Source organism: Schistocerca americana, chromosome 2 (genome assembly GCF_021461395.2).
Source record: "Schistocerca americana isolate TAMUIC-IGC-003095 chromosome 2, iqSchAmer2.1, whole genome shotgun sequence".
Classification (NCBI taxonomy): Eukaryota; Metazoa; Arthropoda; class Insecta; order Orthoptera; family Acrididae; genus Schistocerca; species Schistocerca americana.
In genome coordinates, this window is record NC_060120.1 from 713,886,714 (window position 1) to 713,910,415 (window position 23,702).

Here is a 23,702-nt window from a genome sequence, read left to right on the forward strand (position 1 = left end):
AAACAGAAAAGAAAAACACAGCCATGAGACAAAAGGTTACTGAAGTCAATGGCTCATATAATGTGTGTATATGTAAGGTACAACTAGACATGGAAAGATATGCCAAAAAAGTAGCTGAGAATGGAAGTACATCTGAAAATCAGGAAGTAGTAGTTCTACAGGTAAATGATGTGATAGGAAAAGCAGATACACCGATCACTGTAGATCAAAAAAAAGTACAACAGAATATCGACAGCAGTCTTGAGTAAACAATTAGCAATAAGACAAATTCATCTGTAACTGTGGTAAAATCAATCCAAGTCGCAAACCACACCCAATTTCTTTCATACTCAATTTTTGTGGAAAATAAGATCAAAATCACTTATGTTGTAAATGAGATGAACAATGAGGATTTTGACTTATAGCTATACGGCCAATACCATATAAAATCAATACATTCAATCACCCTAAACAAAAAAATACTAATTTCATAAAATTTTTGCAACATAGGATCTGACCGCATTTTCAAAAATTTCAACAAATTTTACAGAATTGTATCATAGCACTCTGATTTTTGGGTAGATGAATGATATACGAGGGGGAATAAAATATAAACTGGAATTTTTGTTTCACACTTTTTTTTTTTAATGGAGATCGGCATGACCTCTGCTCATTGTTTCTTTCATTTCCGCAGAAGTTAAACTGAAGTCCAGAAAATTAGTTTGAAAGGCAAGAAACAAAATGCTTGGGGCACGTAATTAGGCCAGAAGGTGTGAAAGTGGGCAGTTCATGGTTTTCCAACATCTAGTTGCAAGAAAAAACTTAAGGGCTTTATGGCTTTTGCAGCTCCTATCGCTAAATCAAAGGCAGCTGGGTAGTATACAAGAAATACTTGCACAACCTACTTAAGAAAAATAGAGTGTAGTCACAGAAAGGATAGAGGATTAAAATATCATTTATCGAAATGCTGATATTGTCCCACCCACATACCAAGAAAATCTAATTATCCTGTGATGGATATGATAATGATGTGGGATTGCATCTGTATCAAGCACTGGCAACCCTATATGAATTCCTAAAATTTCACTTTTATCTACATGGTTGATAATCTGCAGTGGTAATGGATCACTGGGCTTTGCCATTCCTATTAACAAGTTAACTACGACATGGTAGATTAGCAAGACTGGCTTTAGCTCTACAAGAATTCGATTTTGAAGTAAAGTATGTTCCAGCAGAACAGTATTTGGTTGCTAATGCACACTTGCACTTACCGGTGGGCCTGAAAAGGCAAAAGCACAACTACCGACACCGGAAGACAGAATACTAAGGAACAAAAAGGACATACACCACAAATAAAACACTGGTGCATATGGGAATAGGTGAATTGCTGAAACGAAGTACAGGTGGGGAAGAGAAAATCTGAACCTGTTACTTAGTGTATGAAAGGGCATGGTACCACAGAATGACTACAGACAAAGTGTAGTGGAAATTGTGCATACCAGAACACAAAATAGATGATCGCGTATGGTACACACATTTTAGATACCAACTCTTTGGACCCGGAAGTATGGGGAAAAATAGACAGAATTGTTTATTTTTCAATATAACAAAGAAGATATGACATTTATTGACAACGTGTAAAATTTGCCAGAAAAACAAGACTACTGGCACTAAGTACTAAGGTTTCATGCACCCTGTGCTGACGAAATGGTTTAAAGGGACAGTAGCAGTCTATCTACTAGTTCCTTTAGTTAGGTCAACAGGAAGAGCAACCCACATTTTTTAAACTATCAAGCTTTTCTTGAAATATGTAAAAATGCTCCCAATGAAAAATGCCACTGGCAGTAAAGTAACTGAAAAATGGAAAGAGACTATTTTGAAAATATATAAGCTGAACCAAGTTATGAGTGACAACAGAAGTCAGTTTGCATGCAAGAAATGGCCAGAGACTGTAACAGAGGTTTATTTCACGTTAAAGACCCACCTCGCACCCGAGGAAAGACAAAAATTGCACATGTTGGGTGTTCTGCCATAACAGAAATGGAAAATGGGATTAGTTAATAGGCAATTTTGAGGATGTAACCAATAATATATCACAATTCCACAGGGTACAGTAACCACAATATTAAGAAATTCCATCATCCTTACAATACTGTTGAAATTAGGCACACACAGACAGGGCAGGGAGGAGAGGGGGGAGGGGGGGGGGGAAAACTGTGTAATGCTGGAGTGGGAACAAGGAAGGGGAAGAATACGTGGGTGAAGAACAGTCAGCTTGCTGCCAAGAGGGTTCCAGGGACATGAAATATATTACAGGGAGAGTTCCCACCTGCGCAATTCTGAAAAACTGGTGTTGGTAGGAAGAAGCCAAATGACAAAGGGTTGTGAAGTAGTCATTGAAATGAAAAACTTTGTATTGGGCATCCAGCTGCTGAGCTTGCTGTCCAACATACCATTCTTAATTTCAGTGACTGCTTCACACACTGTGCCATCTGGATTCTATTTACCAACATCAATTTTTTTGAATCACGCAAGTGGGAACTCTCCCTACATTCCTGTAACCCACCGGGCCTCAATCTTTGTTGCTCACTGTTTTCAGTCACCTATCCCCTTCTATTCCAGCACTACACAGCCTTCTATTCCACCACTGCACCCAAAGTCATTTTACTTCTCTCTTTCTCACACTCCCCACACTCCCACACTCTGTCAAATCTCCCAACTGCACCTAGCCGTCCTATACTCTCCCCACCTCATCTTCGTCAGACGAACGCTTACTTGTTTAACGTACGCTCTTTTTGTATCTGCAACTCAACATCTCTACTATATGGTAAGTGGTTATGTTGTTGTTGTTGTTGTTGTTGTTGTGGTCTTCACTCCAAAGACTGGTTTGACGTAGCCCTCCATGCTACTCTACCCTGCACAAGCTTCTTCATCTCTAAGTAATTATTGCAACCTACATCCTTCTGAATCTGCTTAGTGTATTCATCTCTTGGTCTCCCTCTACGATTTTTACCCTCCACGCTCCAATACTAAATTGGTGATCTCTTGATGCCTCAGAACATGTCCTACCAACTGATCCCTTCTAGTCAAGTTGTGCCACAAATTCTTCTTCTCCCCAAGTGTATTCGGTACCTCCTCATTAGTTACAGGATCTACCCATCTTATCTTCAGCATTCTTCTGTAGCACCATATTTCAAAAGCTTCTATTCTCTTCTTGTCTAAACTAGTTATCATCCATGTTTCACTTCCATACATGGTTACATTCCATACAAATACTAACGGTAAGTAGTAATCTATCCTTTTTATAATAAGGTACAGTGGAAAAAAGAGACAGAGGAAGACAGTGATGATGTCTACAATGATAGTTGAGGACAATATAGACCAGCAAGAAGACTGAATACAGCCCAAAAAAGGAAAGGAACTATCAATTTTAAGAACAGTTATTTATATAGCTTTTAGTGTTTTTATTAGTATACTGGATGTGTAGTGCTTTCACCAACGTAGACACTTTCGTGCACAATGGACGTCCCCCCCCCCCCCCCCCCCCCCCCCATTGGTATTTGGCACTGCAATACTTAAGCTTACAGTAATGAAGATTATAGGAGCATTACAAACTGCACTTACTTAGTTCTTTGTTGCACATACAGATGCCTAACTGTTCTGCTGTTTGCTACAGCAGCAAAAGAGTGGGCCTACACAGTTCCCCCTCCACTTTGCCACATTCGCTGCTAGTGATGGTGGAGCTGGAGGTATGCTTCAACGAGGTTGATACTAGTAGGGCCACAGAGAACCAATGCACAGACGTCCTGTTTCACTTTCCATGTGTCATCTACATCACTTGCACAACTGACCATAAAGCTGACTGCTGGGAGCCTGCTTGCCATGCTGCAGTGGAGCACCCAAACCAACGCACACTAGCCCAAGTTATCTCAAAAGGTAGCCGATCAACATCTGTTAGGCACATCTGTCACTGTGTGTGTGTGTGTGTGTGTGTGTGTGTGTGTGTGTGTGTTTGGTTTAAAATACTGTGTGGCCACGAAAAACAGTGTTTTATTTCAGGAGACTAATCTTACAAGGTTTACTAACTATGAATGCTTTTTTTTGTCTGTCTTACATTACTTATATAGTTTATTCATCAGGTACATATTTTCACTTTTGCTTGTGTGCCATTAGATGTAGCAATCAACAGTAGAATTTTTCATCTCTTTGAGTAGATGTACTGAGCTAGGATAGTAAATTTGTCTTGTACTTTGTTTTCTATTTTATCCCTTGACGTACAAATAAATTGATTTCATTTTCAAAACAGGAAGAATATTTTACTATGTTAGGTGAACTATTGATAATTAATTAGCTTCCAGTTTGATGAAATGTAATGTTTCGCTTTTAAACTGCTCCAAAATACTAAAAGAAAATTAACAAGAGAGGTAGTTTCAACATTTTATTATTGTTTAGTTTACGAGGCCAGTTCAATAAGTAATGCAACACATTTTTTTTCTCGGCCAATTTTGGTTGAAAAAACCGGAAATTTCTTGTGGAATATTTTCAAACATTCCCGCTTCGTCTCGTATAGTTTCATTGACTTCCGACAGGTGGCAGTGCTGTACGGAGCTGTTAAAATGGCGTCTGTAACAGATGTGCGTTGCAAACAACGGGCAGTGATAGAGTTTCTTTTGGCGGAAAACCAGGGCACCTCAGATATTCATAGGCGCTTGCAGAATGTCTACGGTGATCTGGCAGTGGACAAAAGCACGGTGAGTCGTTGGGCAAAGCGTGTGTCATCATCGCCGCAAGGTCAAGCAAGACTGTCTGATCTCCCGCGTGCGGGCCGGCCATGCACAGCTGTGACTCCTGCAATGGCGGAGCGTGCGAACACACTCGTTCGAGATGATCGACAGATCACCATCAAACATCTCAGTGCTCAACTTGACATCTCTGTTGATAGTGCTGTCACAATTGTTCACCAGTTGGGATATTCAAAGGTTTGTTCCCGCTGGGTCCCTCGTTGTCTAACCGAACACCATAAAGAGCAAAGGAGAACCATCTGTGCAGAATTGCTTGCTCGTCATGTGGCTGAGGGTGGCAATTTCTTGTCAAAGATTGTTACAGGCGATGAAACATGGGTTCATCACTTCGAACCTGAAACAAAACGGCAATCAATGGAGTGGCGCCACACCCACTCCCCTACCAAGAAAAAGTTTAAAGCCATACCCTCAGCCGGTAAAGTCATGGTTACAGTCTTCTGGGACGCTTAAGGGGCTATTCTGTTCGATGTCCTTCCCCATGGTCAAACGATCAACTCTGAAGTGTATTGTGCTACTCTTCAGAAATTGAAGAAACGACTTCAGCGTGTTCGTAGGCACAAAAATCTGAACGAACTTCTCCTTCTCCATGACAACGCAAGACCTCACACAAGTCTTCACACCCGAGAGGAGCTCACAAAACTTCAGTGGACTGTTCTTCCTCATGCACCCTACAGCCCCGATCTCGCACCGTCGGATTTCCGTATGTTTGGCCCAATGAAGGACGCAATCCGTGGGAGGCACTACGCGGATGATGAAGAAGTTATTGATGCAGTACGACGTTGGCTCCGACATCGACCAGTGGAATGGAACCGTGCAGGCATACAGGCCCTCATTTCAAGGTGGCGTAAGGCCGTAGCATTGAATGGAGATTACGTTGAAAAATAGTGTTGTGTAGCTAAAAGATTGGGGAATAACCTGATGTATTTCAATGCTGAATAAAACAACCCCTGTTTCAGAAAAAAAATGTGTTGCATTACTTATTGAACTGCCCTCGTAAATATAGAACCAGATAAATTTCTTGTGTGTCACACATCTACACATCGTATATATTACAAAATCGTAAACAGGTATATATTACAAAATGGTAAACAGAACATACCCTCAAAAATAGGGCTAAGAAAATGCAGAGTACACATATTTTTCTTGTATTACAGTTTTGATGACTTACAAGGAGGGCGCCATTGCTGGGTTGTTTGTTAAAGTTCAGTTATTTATTTTTCTGGGGATCCTGTTGTTGGACCAAGAACTTTTGGCGAGTTTTCTGGTTTCTTTTTGGGATTTCAAAAAACTTTTGGCATTTAAAAAGAAAACCTGTAATGGGGCACTACTATTGATAGTGGTATGATGTAGTAACCCTCCCATGAGACACAGACTTATAGAAGGCACCTTCAGTGCCAGGCAAGAGGGTTTGCATGCTCCAGTGAAGTCTAGGGCGATGCTGACAGTAGGGTAGCATAGCTGCTGGCAGGGTCACACAAAACAGACAGGCTTCAACAGAGCAGTCAAAGGAATTGTGTGTCTCATAATGCATTGGAAGAGGGGGGGGGGGGGTCTCTAAGGCAAAGGAAAGCCAACTTTCCAAAGTAGTAAAACCCTGGGAAAATCCTGGTCCTCCAGGTTGGGATTGGGGATGGGGCTAACAACTCCACCTCCTAAAATGGAATTGTTGCAGATATCACACACTAGCACATATAAATTACAGGATAATGACAAGGCAAAGAAAAAGGTTAACAAGAAGGAAAATGGATAATACGATAGTCGTATTGAGGAAAAGGTGGCTTACAGATCAATAAGAGCACCTCAAAGCAATGGGCGTCAGGAATTGGAGAAGGAAAGTGACAAAGAGAAAAAAATGGAGGCAGGTGACAAAGGAGGCTAAGGTTCAGCATTATTTGAACAGTTATAAAAAGGCTACATGGTCAGTTATAACATATACGATTAATTCAGAAAGCAATACAGCAAAGGCAAATGTGAAAGTGGAATACATTTAACTGTTAACACAAGAATGGTTGTGTCTAGGCATTGTCAGGAAGTGTGCTACTTGCAAAAAGTCAAACGAAATAAAATAATCAGAGCTCTTATCCTTTCAAAGCAATTTTTTTCCAACTACAATCTTGAGGAACTGTACTATTCATAAAGCAAAAAAAGACACATCTTTGTACTGGGCAATATAGTCAAATTTAGGTTACAATGAAGCATGTTCTTCCTGTTTACCTGATGGTTTTTTTTGCAACCATTTGCTTTAAATCCCCTTCGCTTCCTATTAAACTCATTCTTATGTGACTTAGCTTGCTGTGTGTGTTTCTTTTCCTGAAGGTGTATTTTCTTCTTTCCTCAATCAGTTGATATATTTCTCCTGTTATCCAAGATTTCTTTGTAGTTACTTTCCTTGTACCTACATTTGTTTGTCTGTAATGCTTCTCCAACTGCCCTTTTAATACTTTCTATCACTGTTCAAATTAACTGCTTTGTGTCCATTACCACAGTATCTGCAGCATTGTAAAACTTACAATATACAACTATTACATATACTAAGGAGCCAAAACATGATGACCACCTGCTTAATAGCTTGTTTGTCTGTCTTTGGAACGAAATACACCCCTGATTCTGCATATCAGGGATCCAACAGTTTGTTGGTAGGTTAATGCAGGGATGTGGCATTAGACGTCGAAGCACAGGTCATGCAATTCACATAAATACCAGGCCACTGATTAGCATACATGATGATGGCGCCCAACAGTGACCCAATAGGATTTACATCAGGTGGATTTTTATGCCAAGACCTCAATGTGTGTTCACTATAATGCTCCTCAAACCACTGTAGGACGGTTCTGTCTACAAGACATGGACAATTATACTGCTGAAGAATGACATCACCATTGGGGAACGCATCAAGCATAAAGGGATGCAGTTGGTTCACAGTTTCAGCGTGTCTTCGATTACCGTCACAGGTCCCATGCAAGTGCAGAAGAATGTCTCCCATAACATAAAACCATTCCCAGCAGCCTGCGGCCGTGGCGTGCTCCACGTTTCAAGCTGCCACTCACCTTGGTTGGTTGGTTGGTTTGTGGGATTGAAGGACCAGACTGCTACGGACATCGGTTCCTTTTTCCAAAACTTCAAACACCCACACAGAATAAAAACAAACAATGGATATGACAACAGACGACACAGGACAAGAAAGACGCAAACAGAGACCAGACAAAAGGAATTAAAATAACACAGAGTGTGACGTGAGACAGTGTTTGGCCGACCATAGAGACAAAAAAGGAAAAGCCAACTGCCTTTAAAAAAAAAAAGGGGGGGGGGGGGGGGGGGAGTCTAAAATTGTAGGCCAAAGGACAGACTCAAAACAAAAAAAATGACAAACACTCATATAACGTGATAAAGAAACCCTGCCCGAATAAAATGCAAAACTAAGCCTGCCATGGCAGTGTCATCTGTTAAAAGGGTAGGGAGCATACCAAGCAGCGCAAACGTCTGCCTGAGCACAACTAAAAGGGGACACTCCAACAAAATGTGGACCACTGTCAAAACAGATCCGCAGCGACTCAGAGGTAGGTCCTCACAGCGCAATAAGTGGCCGTGTGTCATCCGGGTGTGCTCAACGCGCAGCCGGCAGACGACAACAGACTCCTTGCAAGAGACCCACAAGGAGGACCGCCACGCACCGGTAGCCTCCTTGATGACCCAAAGTTTGTGTGGTGAAGGCAGGGTGCGTCATTCTTCACCCTCAGGTGGGAAGTACATTCTGCCACAAAACTGCCCTGAGGTCACTCTCCGAAAGCCCAATCGATAAGGCTGGTGCACTGACAGCCTGTTCGGCCAGCATGTCAACACGTTCCTTGCCCGGGATGCCGACACGACCAGGGGTTCCCACAAAGACCACAGAGCGGCCGCAACGGACAAGAGTATGGAGGGACTCCTGGACAGCCATCACCAGACGAGAGCAAGGGAAACACTGGTCGATAGCTCGTAAACCGCTCAGGGAGTCACTACAGATAACGAAGGACTCACCTGAGCAGGAGCGGATATACTCTAGGGCATGAGAGATGGCGACCAGCTCAGCAGTGAAAACGCTGCAGCCAGCCGGCAATGAGTGTTGTTCGTAATGGTCCCCTAGAGTGAGAGCATAACCGGCACAACCAGCAACCATCGAACCGTCAGTGTAGACAACACCAGAGCCCTGATACGTGGCAAGGATGGAAAGAAAGTGGCGGCAGAAGGCCTCAAGAGGGACCGAGTCCTTCTGGCCCTGTGCCAATTTGAGCCGAAGGCATGGGCAGGGCATACACCACAGGGGTGTACGCAGAGGGGCCCGGAAAAGAGGTGGAAGAGGGAAAACCCCAAGCCTGGAGAGAAGCTCTCCGACACGAACTGCAATTGTACAACCCGAACGGGGCCGACGTTCTGGGAGATGGACGACAGACTGAGGGAACAGGAGATGATAGTTGGGATGCTCAGGCAAGCTACAAACGTGTGTAGCATAAGCGGCCAGTAAACGTTGGTGCCGTAACCGCAGTGGAGGGACACCTGCCTCCACAAGTATGCTGTTCACAGGGCTGGTCCGGAAAGCTCCAGTGGCAAGTCTGATCCCGCTGTGAAGGATGGGGTCCAGCACCCGCAACACAGAAGGGGATGCTGAACCATAAGCCAGGCTCCGATAATCCAGACGGGACTGAATTAACGCCTGGTAGAGCCATTAGAGGGTAGACTGGTCGGCTCCCCAGCTGGTGTGGCTCAAGCAACGCAGAGCATTAAGATGTCACCAACAAATCTGTTTAAGCTGCCAAATGTGAGGGAGCCAAGTCAATCGGTAATCAAAAACCACACCCAAAAACCGATGGGTCTCCACCACAGCAAGAGGTTCGCTGGCAAGATAAAGCCTTGGCTCAGGGTGAACAGTGCATCACCGGCAGAAATGCATAACGCAGGTCTTGGCAGCCAAAAACAGCCAAAGACTGCGCCTTGCGGATAGCGCCCTGCAGCTGACATTCAGCAGCTGCAATTCCAATAGAGCTGTAGTAGAGGCAGAAGTTGTCAGCATACAAGGACACTGAGACAGACGTTCCCACCGCCGCAGCGAGCCCATTAATTGCAATTAAAAACAGGCAGACACTTAAAACAGATCCCTGCAGTACCCCGTTCTCCTGAACTTGGGTGGAACTATAGGTGGCCACAACTTGCACGCAGAAGATACAATGCGACAGAAAATTTCATACGAAAATCGGCAGCGGACCCCGAAGACCCCAGCCATGAAGCGTAGAGAGGATGTGATGTCGCCATGTCGTATCGTATGCCTTCCGCATGTCAAAAAAGACAGCGACAACGTGCTGACGGCGGGCAAAGGCTGTACGGATGTCAGACTCCAGACTCACCAGATGATCGGCGGCAGAGCGGCCCTTACGGAACCCACCCTGAGACAGAGCCAGAAGGCCCCGAGACTCAAGTACCCAACTCAGCCGCCGGCTCACCATGCATTCGAGCAACTTGCAAAGAACGTTGGTGAGGCTAATGGGGTGGTAGCTGTCCACCTCCAGTGGGTTCTTGCCAGGTTTCAAAATGAGGATTATGATGCTTTCCTGCCATTGCGGAGGGAACTCACCCTCGACCCAGATATGGTTGTAAAGGTCTAGGAGGCATCGCTGGCAGTCTGCCAAGATGTGTTTGAGCATCTGACAGTGGATGTTATCTGGCCAGGGAGCCATATCAGGGCAAGCGGCTAGGGCACTTTCGAATTCCCACTCACTGAATGGAACATTGTAGGTTTCAGGTTGGCGTGTGTGAAAGGAAAGGCTCCGACGTTCCAACCGCTCTTTCAGGGAGCGGAAGGCCAGTGGGTAATTTCCAGAAGCGGAACTCAGAGCAAAATTCTCTGCCACGCAGTTTGCAATTATGTCGGAGTCAGTACAAACTTCTCCATTCAGTGAGAGCGCAGGGATGCTGACAGGGGTCCTATAGCCATAGAAGCACCTAATCTTGGCCCAAACCTGCGATGGAGAGATATGGAGGCCAATGGTTGAGACACACCTTTCCCAGCACTCCTGCCTGTGTTGGCGAATGATGCGGCAGGCCCGCGCACGCAGCTATTTAAAGGCGATGAGGTGTTCTAATGGGGGCTGTCGCTTGTGTCACTGGAGCACCCGCCGGCATTCTTTAATCGCCTCAGCGATCTCAGGCAACCACCAAGGCACAGTCCTCCGCCGAGGGTACCCAGAAGAATGGGGAACGGCAGATTCTGCAGCAGTAACGATGCCGGTGGTGACAGAGTCAACCACCGCATCAATGGCTTCATTGGAAATAGGCTCAATAGTGACAATGGAGGAGGACAAGTCCCAGTCAGCTTTATTCATAGCCCATCTGCAGGGGCGCCCAGAAGAGTGACGCTGTGGCAGTGACAGAAAGATTGGAAAGTGGTCACTACTATACAAGTCGTCATGCACACTCCATTGGACAGACGGTAAGAGACCAGGGCTGCAGATCGAAAAGTCGATGGCTGAGTACGTGCCATGGGTCACACTGAAATGCGTGAAGGCACCATCATTTAAAACGGAAAGGTCGAGCTGTGCCAATACACGCTCAACGGTGCTGCCTCTGTCCGTTGCCACTGATCCACCCCACAGAGGGTTATGGGCTTTGAAGTTGACCAGTAACAGAAAAGGTGGTGGCAATTGGGCTATCACCGCAGCCAGGACATGCTGCGGGACATCACCATCTGGTGGAAGATACGGACTGCAGACAGTAACAGCCTGAGGCGTCCACACCCGAACAGTGACAGACTCTAAAGGTGGTAGAGGGACAGACTCACTGTGAAGAGAGTGAAGGACGTAGATGCAGACGCCACCAGGTACCCTCTCATAAGTTGCCCGGTTCTTATAACAACCCCGATAGCCACATAGGGCGGGGGTTCGCATCGCTGGAAACCAAGTTTTTTGAAAAGCAATGCAGAAGAAAGGGTGAAGGCTGAGAAGTTGTCGGAGCTGAGCAAGATGGTGGAAGAAACCGCGGCAGTTCCACTGGAGGATGATATTGTCCATGGCCGAGAAAGGCATGAAGGGACTGAGGAGGCAAATTATGTTGCTGGGTCACCTGCTGCCACTAATTGAGTGCCGACAGGAGTGACATCCATCATGTCCGAGAGACCGGCGAGATCGAGGTCCTCGGCGGACGCAAGGATCTCCACCTCATCCTCAGACACAGAGCTTGTAGGTAGCAGTGGAGTAGGTGCCACCGCAGGTGCCTTGGTCTTAGGGGTCTTCAATTTCGCTTTCTCGCGCTGTTCCTTTGGTTGCCCTTGCTGGGAGGGCTTTTTTGAGTCAGTCTCCAGGACCAAAGAGGATCGTGAAGCTCGACCACCAGCGACCTGTGGCTTCTTCAGCCACTGGTGGGTGTCTGCTGTGCCGCTGGTAGGAATCTGGCAAGCGAGTGACCCAAGGGATCCCTTCCTAGCGAGAGAGGACGAAGAAGACTTATGCTTCTCCGACTTAGAAGTGGGGACTGGTGTCCCCGGTGGTTGATGGGGTGCTGCTCCCGAGGTAGGTGGTGCAGGAGCAACAGAGAGAGAAGTGGTCCCCAGCATCAAGGCAGCAGGTGTGGTCCTCTGGCTCTGAGACCTGTTGGTATGTGGTGCTGCTATGGGAACTGTAGCAGGAGTGACAGTGGTGGCATAAGATGAAGTCATGCGTACTGGATGAAGTCATTCAAATTTCCGCTTAGCCTCAGTGTAGGTCAGTCGGTCCAGGGTCTTGTATTCCATTATTTTCCGTTCCTTCTGTAGAATCTTACAGTCCGGCAACTGCTCTCCGCAGTTGACACAGATGGGAGGCGGGGCACATGGAGTATCAGGATGGGATGGACGACCACAATTGCGACATATGAGGCTGGAAGCACAGCGGGAGGACATAAGGCCGAACTTCCAACACTTGAAGCACCGCATCGGGAGAGGGATATATGGCTTGACATGACAGCTGTAGACCATCACCTTGACCTTCTCAGATAATGTGTCACTCTCGACGGCCAAGATGAAGGCACTGGTGGCAACTTGATGATCCCTCGGATCCCGGTGGACGCGCCGGACGAAATGGACACCTCGTCGCTCTAAGTTGGCGCGTCATTGGACTGTAAAAGAAGATCCCTGTGGAAAATAATGCCCTGGACCATATTTAAGCTTTTATGGGGGGTGATAGTAACAGAAACATCCCCCAGCTTCTTACAAGTGAGCAAGGCTCGTGACTGGGCGGAGGATGCTGTTTTTATCAAGACTGACCCTGACCGCATTTTGGACAAGCCTTCCACCTCCCCGAACTTGTCCTCTAAATGCTCTACAAACAACTGAGGCTTCACGGACGCAAAAGATTCCCCGTCAGCTCTGGTACAGATGAGATACCGGGGCAAATACGTTTCGCTGTCATTCATAGCCTTTTGTTCCTCCCATGGTGTGGCCAGAGTGGGGAACCATTTGGGGTCATACACGTTAGCTTTAAAGTGAGCCCTCGAACGCTTAGAGACTGCTGGTGGCTGGCCACCAGCAAGAGATGATGTGCCACACTTCATTGCATGTCATCCACCATGATGCCAGCTACTCCAACCAAGGGCCCTCCCCACGAGCGCCATCCAGCCACAGCAAGGGCCACCTGGCAGGATGGCCATTGCCGGGAGTCCTGATGCCCCTGGGAGATGGGCATCTATCCTTGGCACACGTGGGGAGTTAACAGCGCAGGCAACAGTAGAGCGATCCCTGTGTTGACAGGGGGCTACAACCAACAGGGTACATGGCGGCCCCACAACAACAGACTGATTACCATGCTGGATATTAGGTGCAATAAAGTGCATGGTCGTCGCCTCCTCAAAAAGCAACACTGCACAGTGCATAGTGGAAATTGCACCCAGGAACGTATCCTTGCCCAAGAGATGGAGAACGAGCGGGACAGCAATGCGACGACGATAAAGCCGGCTAGAGGTCTCAATGCACGATGGACAAAATGCACCATGTAAGGCGCCCTTCCCTAATTGGCTCGCTCTGCGGAAGAATTTGGAAAGATGGAGGTCAAACCAGAGAGGGGACCATCATATATAGGCCAAAACGTTTGAGACTTCTTTTAGTCGCCTCTTACGACTGGCAGGAATACCGCGGGCCTATTCTAACCTCCGAACCCGCAGGGGGTCCACTCACCTTGGTGACGACATATGTGGAGATGACCAGCAACCTAGTGTAGCAAAAATGTAATTCACCCAAAGTTCTGACATGTTTCCACTGATCGACGGCTGAATCCCAATGGTCCTGTACCCACTGCAATCATAATTGATGATGTTGGTCAGCATGTGAACACACAGAAGTATTATGTAGTGGAGCTCCATGTTAAACAATGTGTGACTCTGGCATTTATACCAGAAATATTGTTATTTGCAACGGATTGTTGTTGGTTCTGATGAGAATAATCCTATCACTAAACTCTCCACAGTGATCCACTCTGTCTTAGCTTCACATTCAAAACGAATCCTACCCTTGTATCATTTTATGCTGCTGCTGCTGCTATCAACCTATATTTATATGACCAAAAATTCTGATCTTCTTACCATTTCTCTTCACTGATTTCTACTGTATCTAGACTGCCTCTGCACTTCTTTTCACACTTCTGACATTCCACACCCCCAACAATGTTACAGTGGCACAAATTTTTCCATCTTTTCCTCATGGTCATAACCTCCTTGGCAGCCCTCCTGGATATCTGAAGGACCACTAATGCACAATCTTTTGCCAATGGGCAGATCATCATGATGCCTTCCCAATTAAAGCCACATTTCCTGTAGATACACAATGTGTTATTGATCCAGTTGTTGCCATTGCCTCCTGCATCCTCTTGTTTATTATTGCTGATTCTTCCACCTTTGGAGGAAGTTTTCCATCTCAATGACAAGATGCCGTCATGAGTATTTATCCATTCCTCTGCCATCTTTTATTTGCAGAATGAAGGCTACTCCTTAAACCCTATCTCAATGATCAACACTGCTGACGATTTTTATTGAGAATCTAGTCAGTTGGAATCAAACCTGGACTCATTAAGTTTTGATTAGCAGTCAACCATGCTATACCTTGATACTGCACTGTGCTATGCTATACTATACAATATCATACCATACCACAGCAGTGAATTGTTACCCACACTCCTTCCATTATCTATATTCTGCCTTTTTTTTATTCTTTAATACTTAAATTTTTTGAATGAATGAAACTGGATTTGTGTGTAATAAGGTTAATTCTTTCTACCCTAGTGTCCAGTTTTACTGTGCATCTTACTAGTCTGTGACCATTAGAAATCCTGTTCCGGTTTAAAGCTGAAATATCTAGCATAAATTGTTTATTATTTGGCAGCAAGTAACTAGTCTCATTTTTAATTCAGCTTGCTTCTTTCCATGTCTATTTCCAGCCTACATTTTCCCCTGAAAAAAAATTATTTAGTATGTATATTCAGTTTTTTCCTCATAAAATTCCAGTATCATATGTCTCTTCTTGTTCCTCATATCAAAACAGATGTTCTCTAACAAACAGTAATTTTTTAGCTTTGTTCCCACTTTTGCATTAAAGTCATCCATTAATCTTGTTTAGGATGTCTTGCAATTCCTCATAAATTCCCGAGTGCCAGAGACAGTGGTTATGTATGAGATAGCTGTAAGCCAAAAGCTTAAATGTACAGCAGTCTTTTCTTTGACACAAGGTCTTCTGTATATGACGAGTGGCAATCTACCCTTTCATAATACTGTTACTCGATCCTGGATTATCCACTGTTCATTGAATCTTTGGTAGTTATAATCACTGTCACACAATACAGGTCTTGTCTTGCAACAGTTATGTACGCCATTGTCAGCTTAGACACCACTACTCTTGATACTGTTAACAAACAAGCTGCCTTCAATTAATTCTTTCTAAAACTGCACTTCAATCTATAGCACTCATGAGTACTATATTATCACAGTTTTCTCCAAGTGATAAACTGCAACAAACAATTAATTCAATGCCTGAAAGAAAAAGTGAAACAACCAGAAGATATGGTCAGATGTCATATAACTTTGTGCATATACACATCACCAACAGAAATTTAAACAATTAAGAGTTGTAATTCTCTGTGACAGGTAGACTAATCACCAGATTGCATTACTGCTGTTCATGTTTAGTGTTGTTACTAAGCCTGGTAGGCTATATGTAATTGGCATGAACAGTGTGAGATGTTAAGTGAACATTGTGACTGACATGGAGATGCCACTTGTACGAAGCAGCATTATCAATAGTGTCTTTGACAACTGGTCAAATCTACAATATCCAGATTTGTGGGGCATTTGGAGGTGACAATGGTATGGTGATGGACTGCATGGGACATAAGAGCATGCAGATTCTGGTCAACCACGTCTGACCACCATAAAGAAGGATTGCTGCACTGTGCACCAAGCACGTAGTGCATAATGCTGCACCCTTGGTCTGAGACTAGCAGTAGTTTGGTCAAACTCGGGAATTACTGTCCAATGTATAAGCTGCAGTTAGCACCACCAAACAGCTGCTTTTAGATTAGTGCCATGACAGAAGCATGGGCTGCCAATGAATGGCGTCACATTGCGTTCAGTGATGAAGCGCGGTTCTATAGTACCACGGATGATCATCGTGAGTGATAACTGGGTAAGTAGTCTTATTCTTCCAATGTTCTGGAGAGGCACAGCAATGTTACTCCAGGTGACATCGCGTAAGGAGGAACTAGGCAGGAATTTACATCATAGCTCTTAGAGATTGAGGGAACTCTGACAGTACAACAATAAGTCAAGGAAGTCCTGAATCTTCATTTGTTACCTCTCATGTAAAAGTACCTTTGTGCCATTTTTTCCACATTGCATATTTCTCTATCAACTGTCTGTGTGACATTAAGGTACTCCCTTGGACAGCAGTGTCCTCAGATCTGACGCCACAGCACATGGGACCAGCTCAGACATCAACTTCACTCCATTACCAATATCTAGGACATGAAGGACCGGTTACAACAGTTGTGGGTCAACATGCCTCAGGAGATGATCAAATGGCTTTATGACATCATTTCCAACCAAATCAGTGCAAGCATCCAAGCCAGATGGGTTGCAGTGTCACACTGGTAAGTGGGCTGATATTGCCATGTGCTTTATAAATCTGACTCCATATTGTAATCCCTGCAATAACATCACTACCCTCTCAAGCCATGAAGTTTTATTTCATTTCCTCCTTCCCTTCCAGGTGCTTAATTTGTCAGGCAGTATAAATTATGATGTACAAATACAAGTATGAAAATGAGTGGTGATTACCTTTCAATCTCAGTCCCAGTTTTTCTAACGACTGCTCAACTCTCTGGCTTTCATTCTTCCTCATAAACCCATTATCAATATGAACAGCAATGACTTGATCTTCGTGCAATGCTTTATGAAGCAGAGCAGCACATACTGTAGAGTCCACACCACCACTGACTAACAACTGTAAAAGGATGTGCATCAATTACTAACACTAAATAATTTCACACACACACACACACACACACACACACACACACACACACACACACACACACTTACCAGTACTTTGTTGTTTCCCACAGTTTCTTTTATGTACTTAATGCATTCTATTTCTCTTCCTTGTAGAGTGTAGTTGCCAGTACAACCCGTAATATCAAACAGAAAATTTTTCAACATTACATTTCCATTTGGTGTGAGATCTACCTATAATAATGATAATTGTAATCAACAACATGAGAAGAAGTTTCAGATTCAAACATGCTAACTAAAAATATGTACATTCAGACAAACAACTCAAACAATTCGAGGTGCATAAGTAGGAAAACGAGTCACAAGAAGCAAAAAAAGATGGTGAGGAAGAGGGGGAGAGGAGAGAGAGACAGAGACAGTGAGAGAGACAGAGACAGTGAGAGAGGGGAACGGGGGGGAGAGAGGGGGACAGGTGGGAAAGAGAGGGGGGACGGGGGGAAAGAGAGGGGGGACGGGGGGAAAGAGAGGGGGGACGGGGGGGAAAGAGAGGGGGGACGGGGGGGAAAGAGAGGGGGGACGGGGGGAAAGAGAGGGGGGACGGGGGGGGAAAGAGAGGGGGGACGGGGGGAGAGAGGGGGGACGGGGGGAGAGAGGGCGGACGGGGGGAGAGAGGGGGGATGGGGGGGAGAGAGGGGGGACGGGGGGGAGAGAAGGGGGGACGGGGGGGAGAGAAGGGGGGACGGGGGGGAGAGAAGGGGGGACGGGGGGGAGAGAAGGGGGACGGGGGGGGAGAGAAGGGGGACGGGGGGGAGAGAAGGGGGACGGGGGGGAGAGAAGGGGGACGGGGGGAGAAGGGCGACGGGGGGGAGAAGGGCGACGGGGGGAGAAGGGCGACGGGGGGAGAAGGGCGACGGGGGGAGAAGGGCGACGGGGGGAGAAGGGCGACGGGGGGAGAGTGGGAGAGGGTAAGAGGGAGAGGGGTAGATAGGGAGGCGGTAGATAGGGAGGGGATAGATGGGGAGGGGGGAAAGAGGGGGGAGGGGGGAAAGGGGGGGAGAGCGGGAGATGGGGGGAGAGGGGGAGATGGGGGGAGAGGGAGATGGGGGGGAGAGGGAGATGGGGGGGAGAGGGAGATGGGGGGGAGAGGGAGATGGGGGGGAGAGGGAGATGGGGGGGAGAGGGAGATGGGGGGGAGAGGGAGATGGGGGGAGAGGGAGATGGGGGGAGAGGGAGATGGGGGGGAGAGGGAGATGGGGGGAGAGGGAGATATGGGGAGAGAGGGAGATGGGGGAGAGAGGGAGAGAGAGGGGGGAGGGAGAAGGAGAGGGGGAGAAGGGGGGGAGGGGGAGGGGGAGAGGGAGAGAAGGAGAGGGGGAGGAGGAAAGGGGGAGAAGGAGAGGGGGAGAAGGAGAGGGGGAGAAGGAGAGGGGGAGAAGGAGAGGGGAGAAGGAGAGGGGGAGAAGGAGAGGGGGAGAAGGAGAGGGGGAGAAGGAGAGGGGGAGAAGGAGAGGGGGAGAAGGAGAGGGGGAGAAGGAGAGGGGGAGAAGGAGAGGGGGAGAAGGAGAGGGGGAGAAGGAGAGGGGGAGAAGGAGAGGGGGAGAAGGAGAGGGGGAGAAGGAGAGGGGGGAGAAGGAGAGGGGGAGAAGGAGAGGGGGAGTGAAAGAGAAGGAAAGGGAAGGCAAACTCAAAGGTGGGCAAATGCAAACACAAACAAAGGAAAATTCAGGATGCAATAACAACAAGATTATTAAAAGGGTGGATTGCAATTCACCATATCTGGAGATGTTAAGCTGCAGACAGGCACAGCAAAAATACTGCTATATATCTGAGCTATCAGCCAAAATCATTTCTCCTAAAGTAGCGCGTGTGTGCGTCCAAACAAACAAACAAAATACACACACACACACACACACACACACACACACACACACACAAAATCCATACTAGCACAGCTCTCACACACTTAAGCACTATGCCAATTATCCCTGGCTGAACTGCTAGCAACTGCCCCTGATGGGAGATGCAATCTGTGGATCCTGGGGTTAAGGAGGAAGCTAGAGCAGGGAGAGAGATGGGGAGGGACAGCAGGGTAGGGTGGGAGAGGACGTAATGCTGCTTCTGGTAGCATACAAGGACATGGTCGGAACAGGGTATGGCAGTTGGGCGGTTTGAGAGAAGAGGGGGAGGGGGAGGGAAGAGGAGCAGAAAAAGAAGAGAAATAGAGGAGAGGGAAAATACTAGTGGGTGTGCTGGTGGAATGGAAGGTTCTGGAGTGCTGGAGTAGGAGCAGGAATGGGGATAGGTGGGTGAAAGACAAGGACTAGTGAAGGCCGAGGCCAAGGGAATTATGTGACCATAGAATATATTGTAGGGAGAGTTCTCATCCACACAATTCAGAAAAAATGGTGCTGGTACGGAGAACGCACATGGTGCAAGGTTTCAAGCAGTTACTTTGGTGAAGCACATTGTGTTGGGTGGCATGTTCAGCAACTGTGTTGTCCAGCTGTCACATGGCCACAGTTTATCGATGGCCATTCTTGCCGACAGACAGTTGGGTACAGAAAGCAGCACAATGGTCGCAGCTTAGTTTGTAGATCACATGACTGCTTTCACAGGTCAGTGCGCCTTAGATGGGATAGGCGATGACTTTGACCAGACTGGTCATCATGACCAACTATACCCTCAGCCACAATTACTTTATCTTTGAAGGCATCGCCTACCTACAAACAAATCTGTGATTCAACAATGGGCAACCAAATGGTACCCATCTCATGCCAACCTATACATGAGCCATATTAGCTGAGTGCTCTAAAATTCCCTTAGAAACATCTAGCAGTTATAGAGGGGACTGAGTAGATAATATTTTGAACAGGAACCCATGTCCAGAAACATACAGTTTCCGTACTACAACCATTTGAAAACATGCTGGTAATGTGAACATTGTTACAAGTTATATATTAGGTGGGATCCAGAACATACTAGACAGTGCTGAGGGTAACATCTGTGCAATTGCTTGTGTACTTGTTGATGGGTTCTCTTCAATGTGATGCAGTAACGCAGTACGGCCTCTTCCAATTCGGCTGTGCAATACCACCTCAGAGCACCACAGTCACGCTTTCTTATTTGATGGTATACATTTCTCAAAACTGGTGTGTAATTGTGGCAAAAAGGGTATGCGATGGAGCTGGACGTTGTGGATAACAACTATATGAAGAGTAGCAATGTAACTTTTTTATAACACAGTGGAACTTCAATTTCATGTTCTCCAATTTTATATTTTATCTGATTCTACGCTATAAATTCACAGCACCTGTGAAACACACATGCGACCAATGCTAGAAATTCACATATTCTCGATTTCTTCCTAGTCAGCTTTACCTCGATTCTATGTTCTTACTCAACATCTCACTTGACTTCTTCACATTTTCGTCCTACTGATGTTTAATGTGACTGAACAAGTTATAGGTGGCACAAAAGATAGACGGTTCACACTGCAGGTGATAGCAGAGTTAAAGGAAAATTTTAGGCCTCTTGTGGAGGGGGAAGGGGGGGGGGGACACGTTACAGGAAATACTGACTGAATCCACAAACAGCGTCACCAACACAACTTGCAACATTTAGCTTCACTGCACAATTATACATTTATGAAACAACTACTGCTAGGTTGGGGCAGCAATTTAAAAACAGGACATTCGACGCGAAGTGTTCTGGACCGAGGCAATACGTGAAATATGTGATGAACGAGCCCAGCTGCCACATCATCTTGTGACGCTTCTAGCTCTGTCTTGTCTTTTTTAATATATTTCCAATGTACAGTATTAAGCAACAATATCAATCATCACTCTTTTAAATTCAAACATCAAGTCTCAAAAACTCATGCTTGGTCAGAATACAAGAAACGTTGGCCATTTCCGGCTAGTGAGCGCTTACTGGCTGGCAATTTGTTACATCACCCAATAGCCAGCGCAGCCACCACACCACACTAACACATGTAAAATGAGCTCACTTGCTGAATGTGTGGAGTGGTGAGGGGTAGTGGCCCTTGAACAATGGTAGTGGCAGGTAGGGTGAAAGCATTTTGTGAAGTGCAGAAAATATACTTTTCGTGCAGCTCAAGTGCCATGGCAGAGATGTCACACAGAAATAGAACAATGGTTCTGCAATAGCACGTTTTAAAAGACTTTTGTTTACAAATCTGATACAATACAGTTATAGCAACTGTATACACTACTCACGAATACATTTTGCACCACACACTGTAGACTGTAAAGATTCACAACAATGACAGATGGCATGAAGAGAAACTGTGGTGCTTGAGCTTTCTTTTAAATTTACACTTTACACAGCGTAGAGAAACGCACATCTCTGTTTCTCTCGTCGACAGAACCCACCCCACACATTAGATTCCGACGCCATTCACCGTACTTCACAGTTTTTGATTTAATTCACCATGTTCATCAATTTTTGCTTTTTTCTGGATGAGCACAAATGAAACCTCTTTCAAAAAACACACGTTTTGACATATAATTTGTGGTCATAGCATGTCAGAAAACAGCTCCATTACCTTGTATCCAGATACCAATTTCGATTTTTTGACAAGTTTTTACTTGCTGTTACACACCTGTGATTTTTTAAGAATTGATGAAATTAATTACCACAAATTCCTGTATAAACATTGCACTGTACATTAAATTTCCTTCTTTTTCGCAGATTTTATACAATGTATTGGAGAGGATTATGAATTTTAATCACATACACCAATTACATACATTTTTGCTCGTATTTGGGAGGTTTCAATGGTTTCCTCAACACTGCATTTTTCTCGATTTTGCATTTTTTAAGTCTGAACTGCACAATAACATAAAATAGGGGTTTCACTGTATTGTGAGCTGCACAAACAGCATCATAAAGAGGGATGGGAGTTACAGAAAAATTGGGATAAAAGCACAAACACCCATGTTAAAGTATTTAACCCATAGACAAGTGAACAATACATAACTGTAAATTTTCAACAAAGAATTAAATCCAACAAGGAAACCCCAGTACAATATAGATAATAAAAAAAGTGCTATCGGATGCAGGTGCACTAACTTTACTAACTTTCACAGACAGAGCAGTCAACATACTGCAAATAAGGTGAAAATACAACTGGACATAACTAGGTAAAAAAGGAAAATTCGTCATAGAAACACAGCTGAATCTAAATAGAATTCTGGCAAATCTTGAAAAGCTCTTCATTTTTATTTTATAATGAAAGACAAATTCCCAATCAAACATCTGACCTTACAGATTATACTAAGCTAGTACACATTTTAAATTTAAATGGACCACTGTAATTTAATGGGGCCTTACATCTAATATATTAAATTCCTGTTGTAAGACTAATAACATTCTTCTCGGTATAAGAATCTTTGAATGTAAAAATGATACCAAAAATGTGAAGGGGTACATAATGTAGCAAGTCGGCCCACAAAGCAGTGCTTGTGAAAAAAATGTTTTTAAAATTTTTTTGTTGTCAATTTTTCAGAACCATTTGAAAAACATTCAGCTCAAGAGGCAACTAATATCAACTGATAAGTATGCTAATCAAATTATCAACATTAATGTATTACCTCAGGATGAAATTGCACACCATACAGTCGCATTTTGTCATTAGCTATTGCTGCTGTACAAACACTTGAAGCAGCAACTATTCTAAAGCTCTCAGCCACTTTTTCTATACTATCACCATGAGTTAAGAGAACTTTTTGGACTTTTTCTAAGCCTCTGAAACAAAATAACAACTATAATACATAAAGCACTAGCATACTGGGTCCAACAATTTAAATATTCAGCCAAAATTTACTAAAATTGCATATAAAGTGAAGTTGACACACTTAAGACAAAACCACTCCCATTAGTAACAGATAAATTAATGGGAGAACAGTTATCTGCACAGCGGAAAGACAGTTCATCATTAATAAACAAGTCACTGTTGAAATAAGTCAACTCGCACAGCACCTGGGTGTGACAATTTGTAGGTACATGAAATGGAATCATTACATTGACTTAACCATAGATAAAACTGGTAGCAGACTTCATTTAATTGTTAAGAGTGTAGTAAGTCCACAAAGGGAACTGCTTACAAAACACTTGTGCGCTTCATCCTAGAATATTGCTCAAGTGGGTGGTATCTGTACCAAATAGGACTAATAGGAGATATTGAATTTATACAGAGAAGGGAAGCATGAATGGTCACAAGATTTGTTTGACCCATCGGGGAATGTCATGCAGGTGCTGAAAAAACTGAACTGGCAAGCAGTTGAAGACAGACACAGATTATCCCATGAAAGTCATGCTTAGAGTGTTCCAAAACCCGAATGTATGTCAGTAATCTAGGAATATTCCCTACAAAATTGCTCCCATAGGAATAGCAAAGACAAGTGTAGA

General features: G+C 44.9%; 1 protein-coding gene across 10 annotated transcripts in view; it reads right to left on the reverse strand.

The window, feature by feature from the left end:
• Positions 1–23,702, reverse strand: part of LOC124593758 (GMP synthase [glutamine-hydrolyzing]) — a 179,963-nt gene that overhangs the window by 98,540 nt on the left and 57,721 nt on the right. For all 10 annotated transcript variants that reach the window (XM_047132103.1, XM_047132102.1, XM_047132104.1 and 7 more), the window contains 3 exons: positions 22,886–23,039; positions 17,364–17,507; positions 17,100–17,265 (listed from right to left, as the gene is read on the reverse strand). In XM_047132103.1, the coding sequence (XP_046988059.1) occupies positions 17,100–17,265; positions 17,364–17,507; positions 22,886–23,039 (464 nt within the window). The remainder of the gene's footprint in view (positions 1–17,099; positions 17,266–17,363; positions 17,508–22,885; positions 23,040–23,702) is intronic.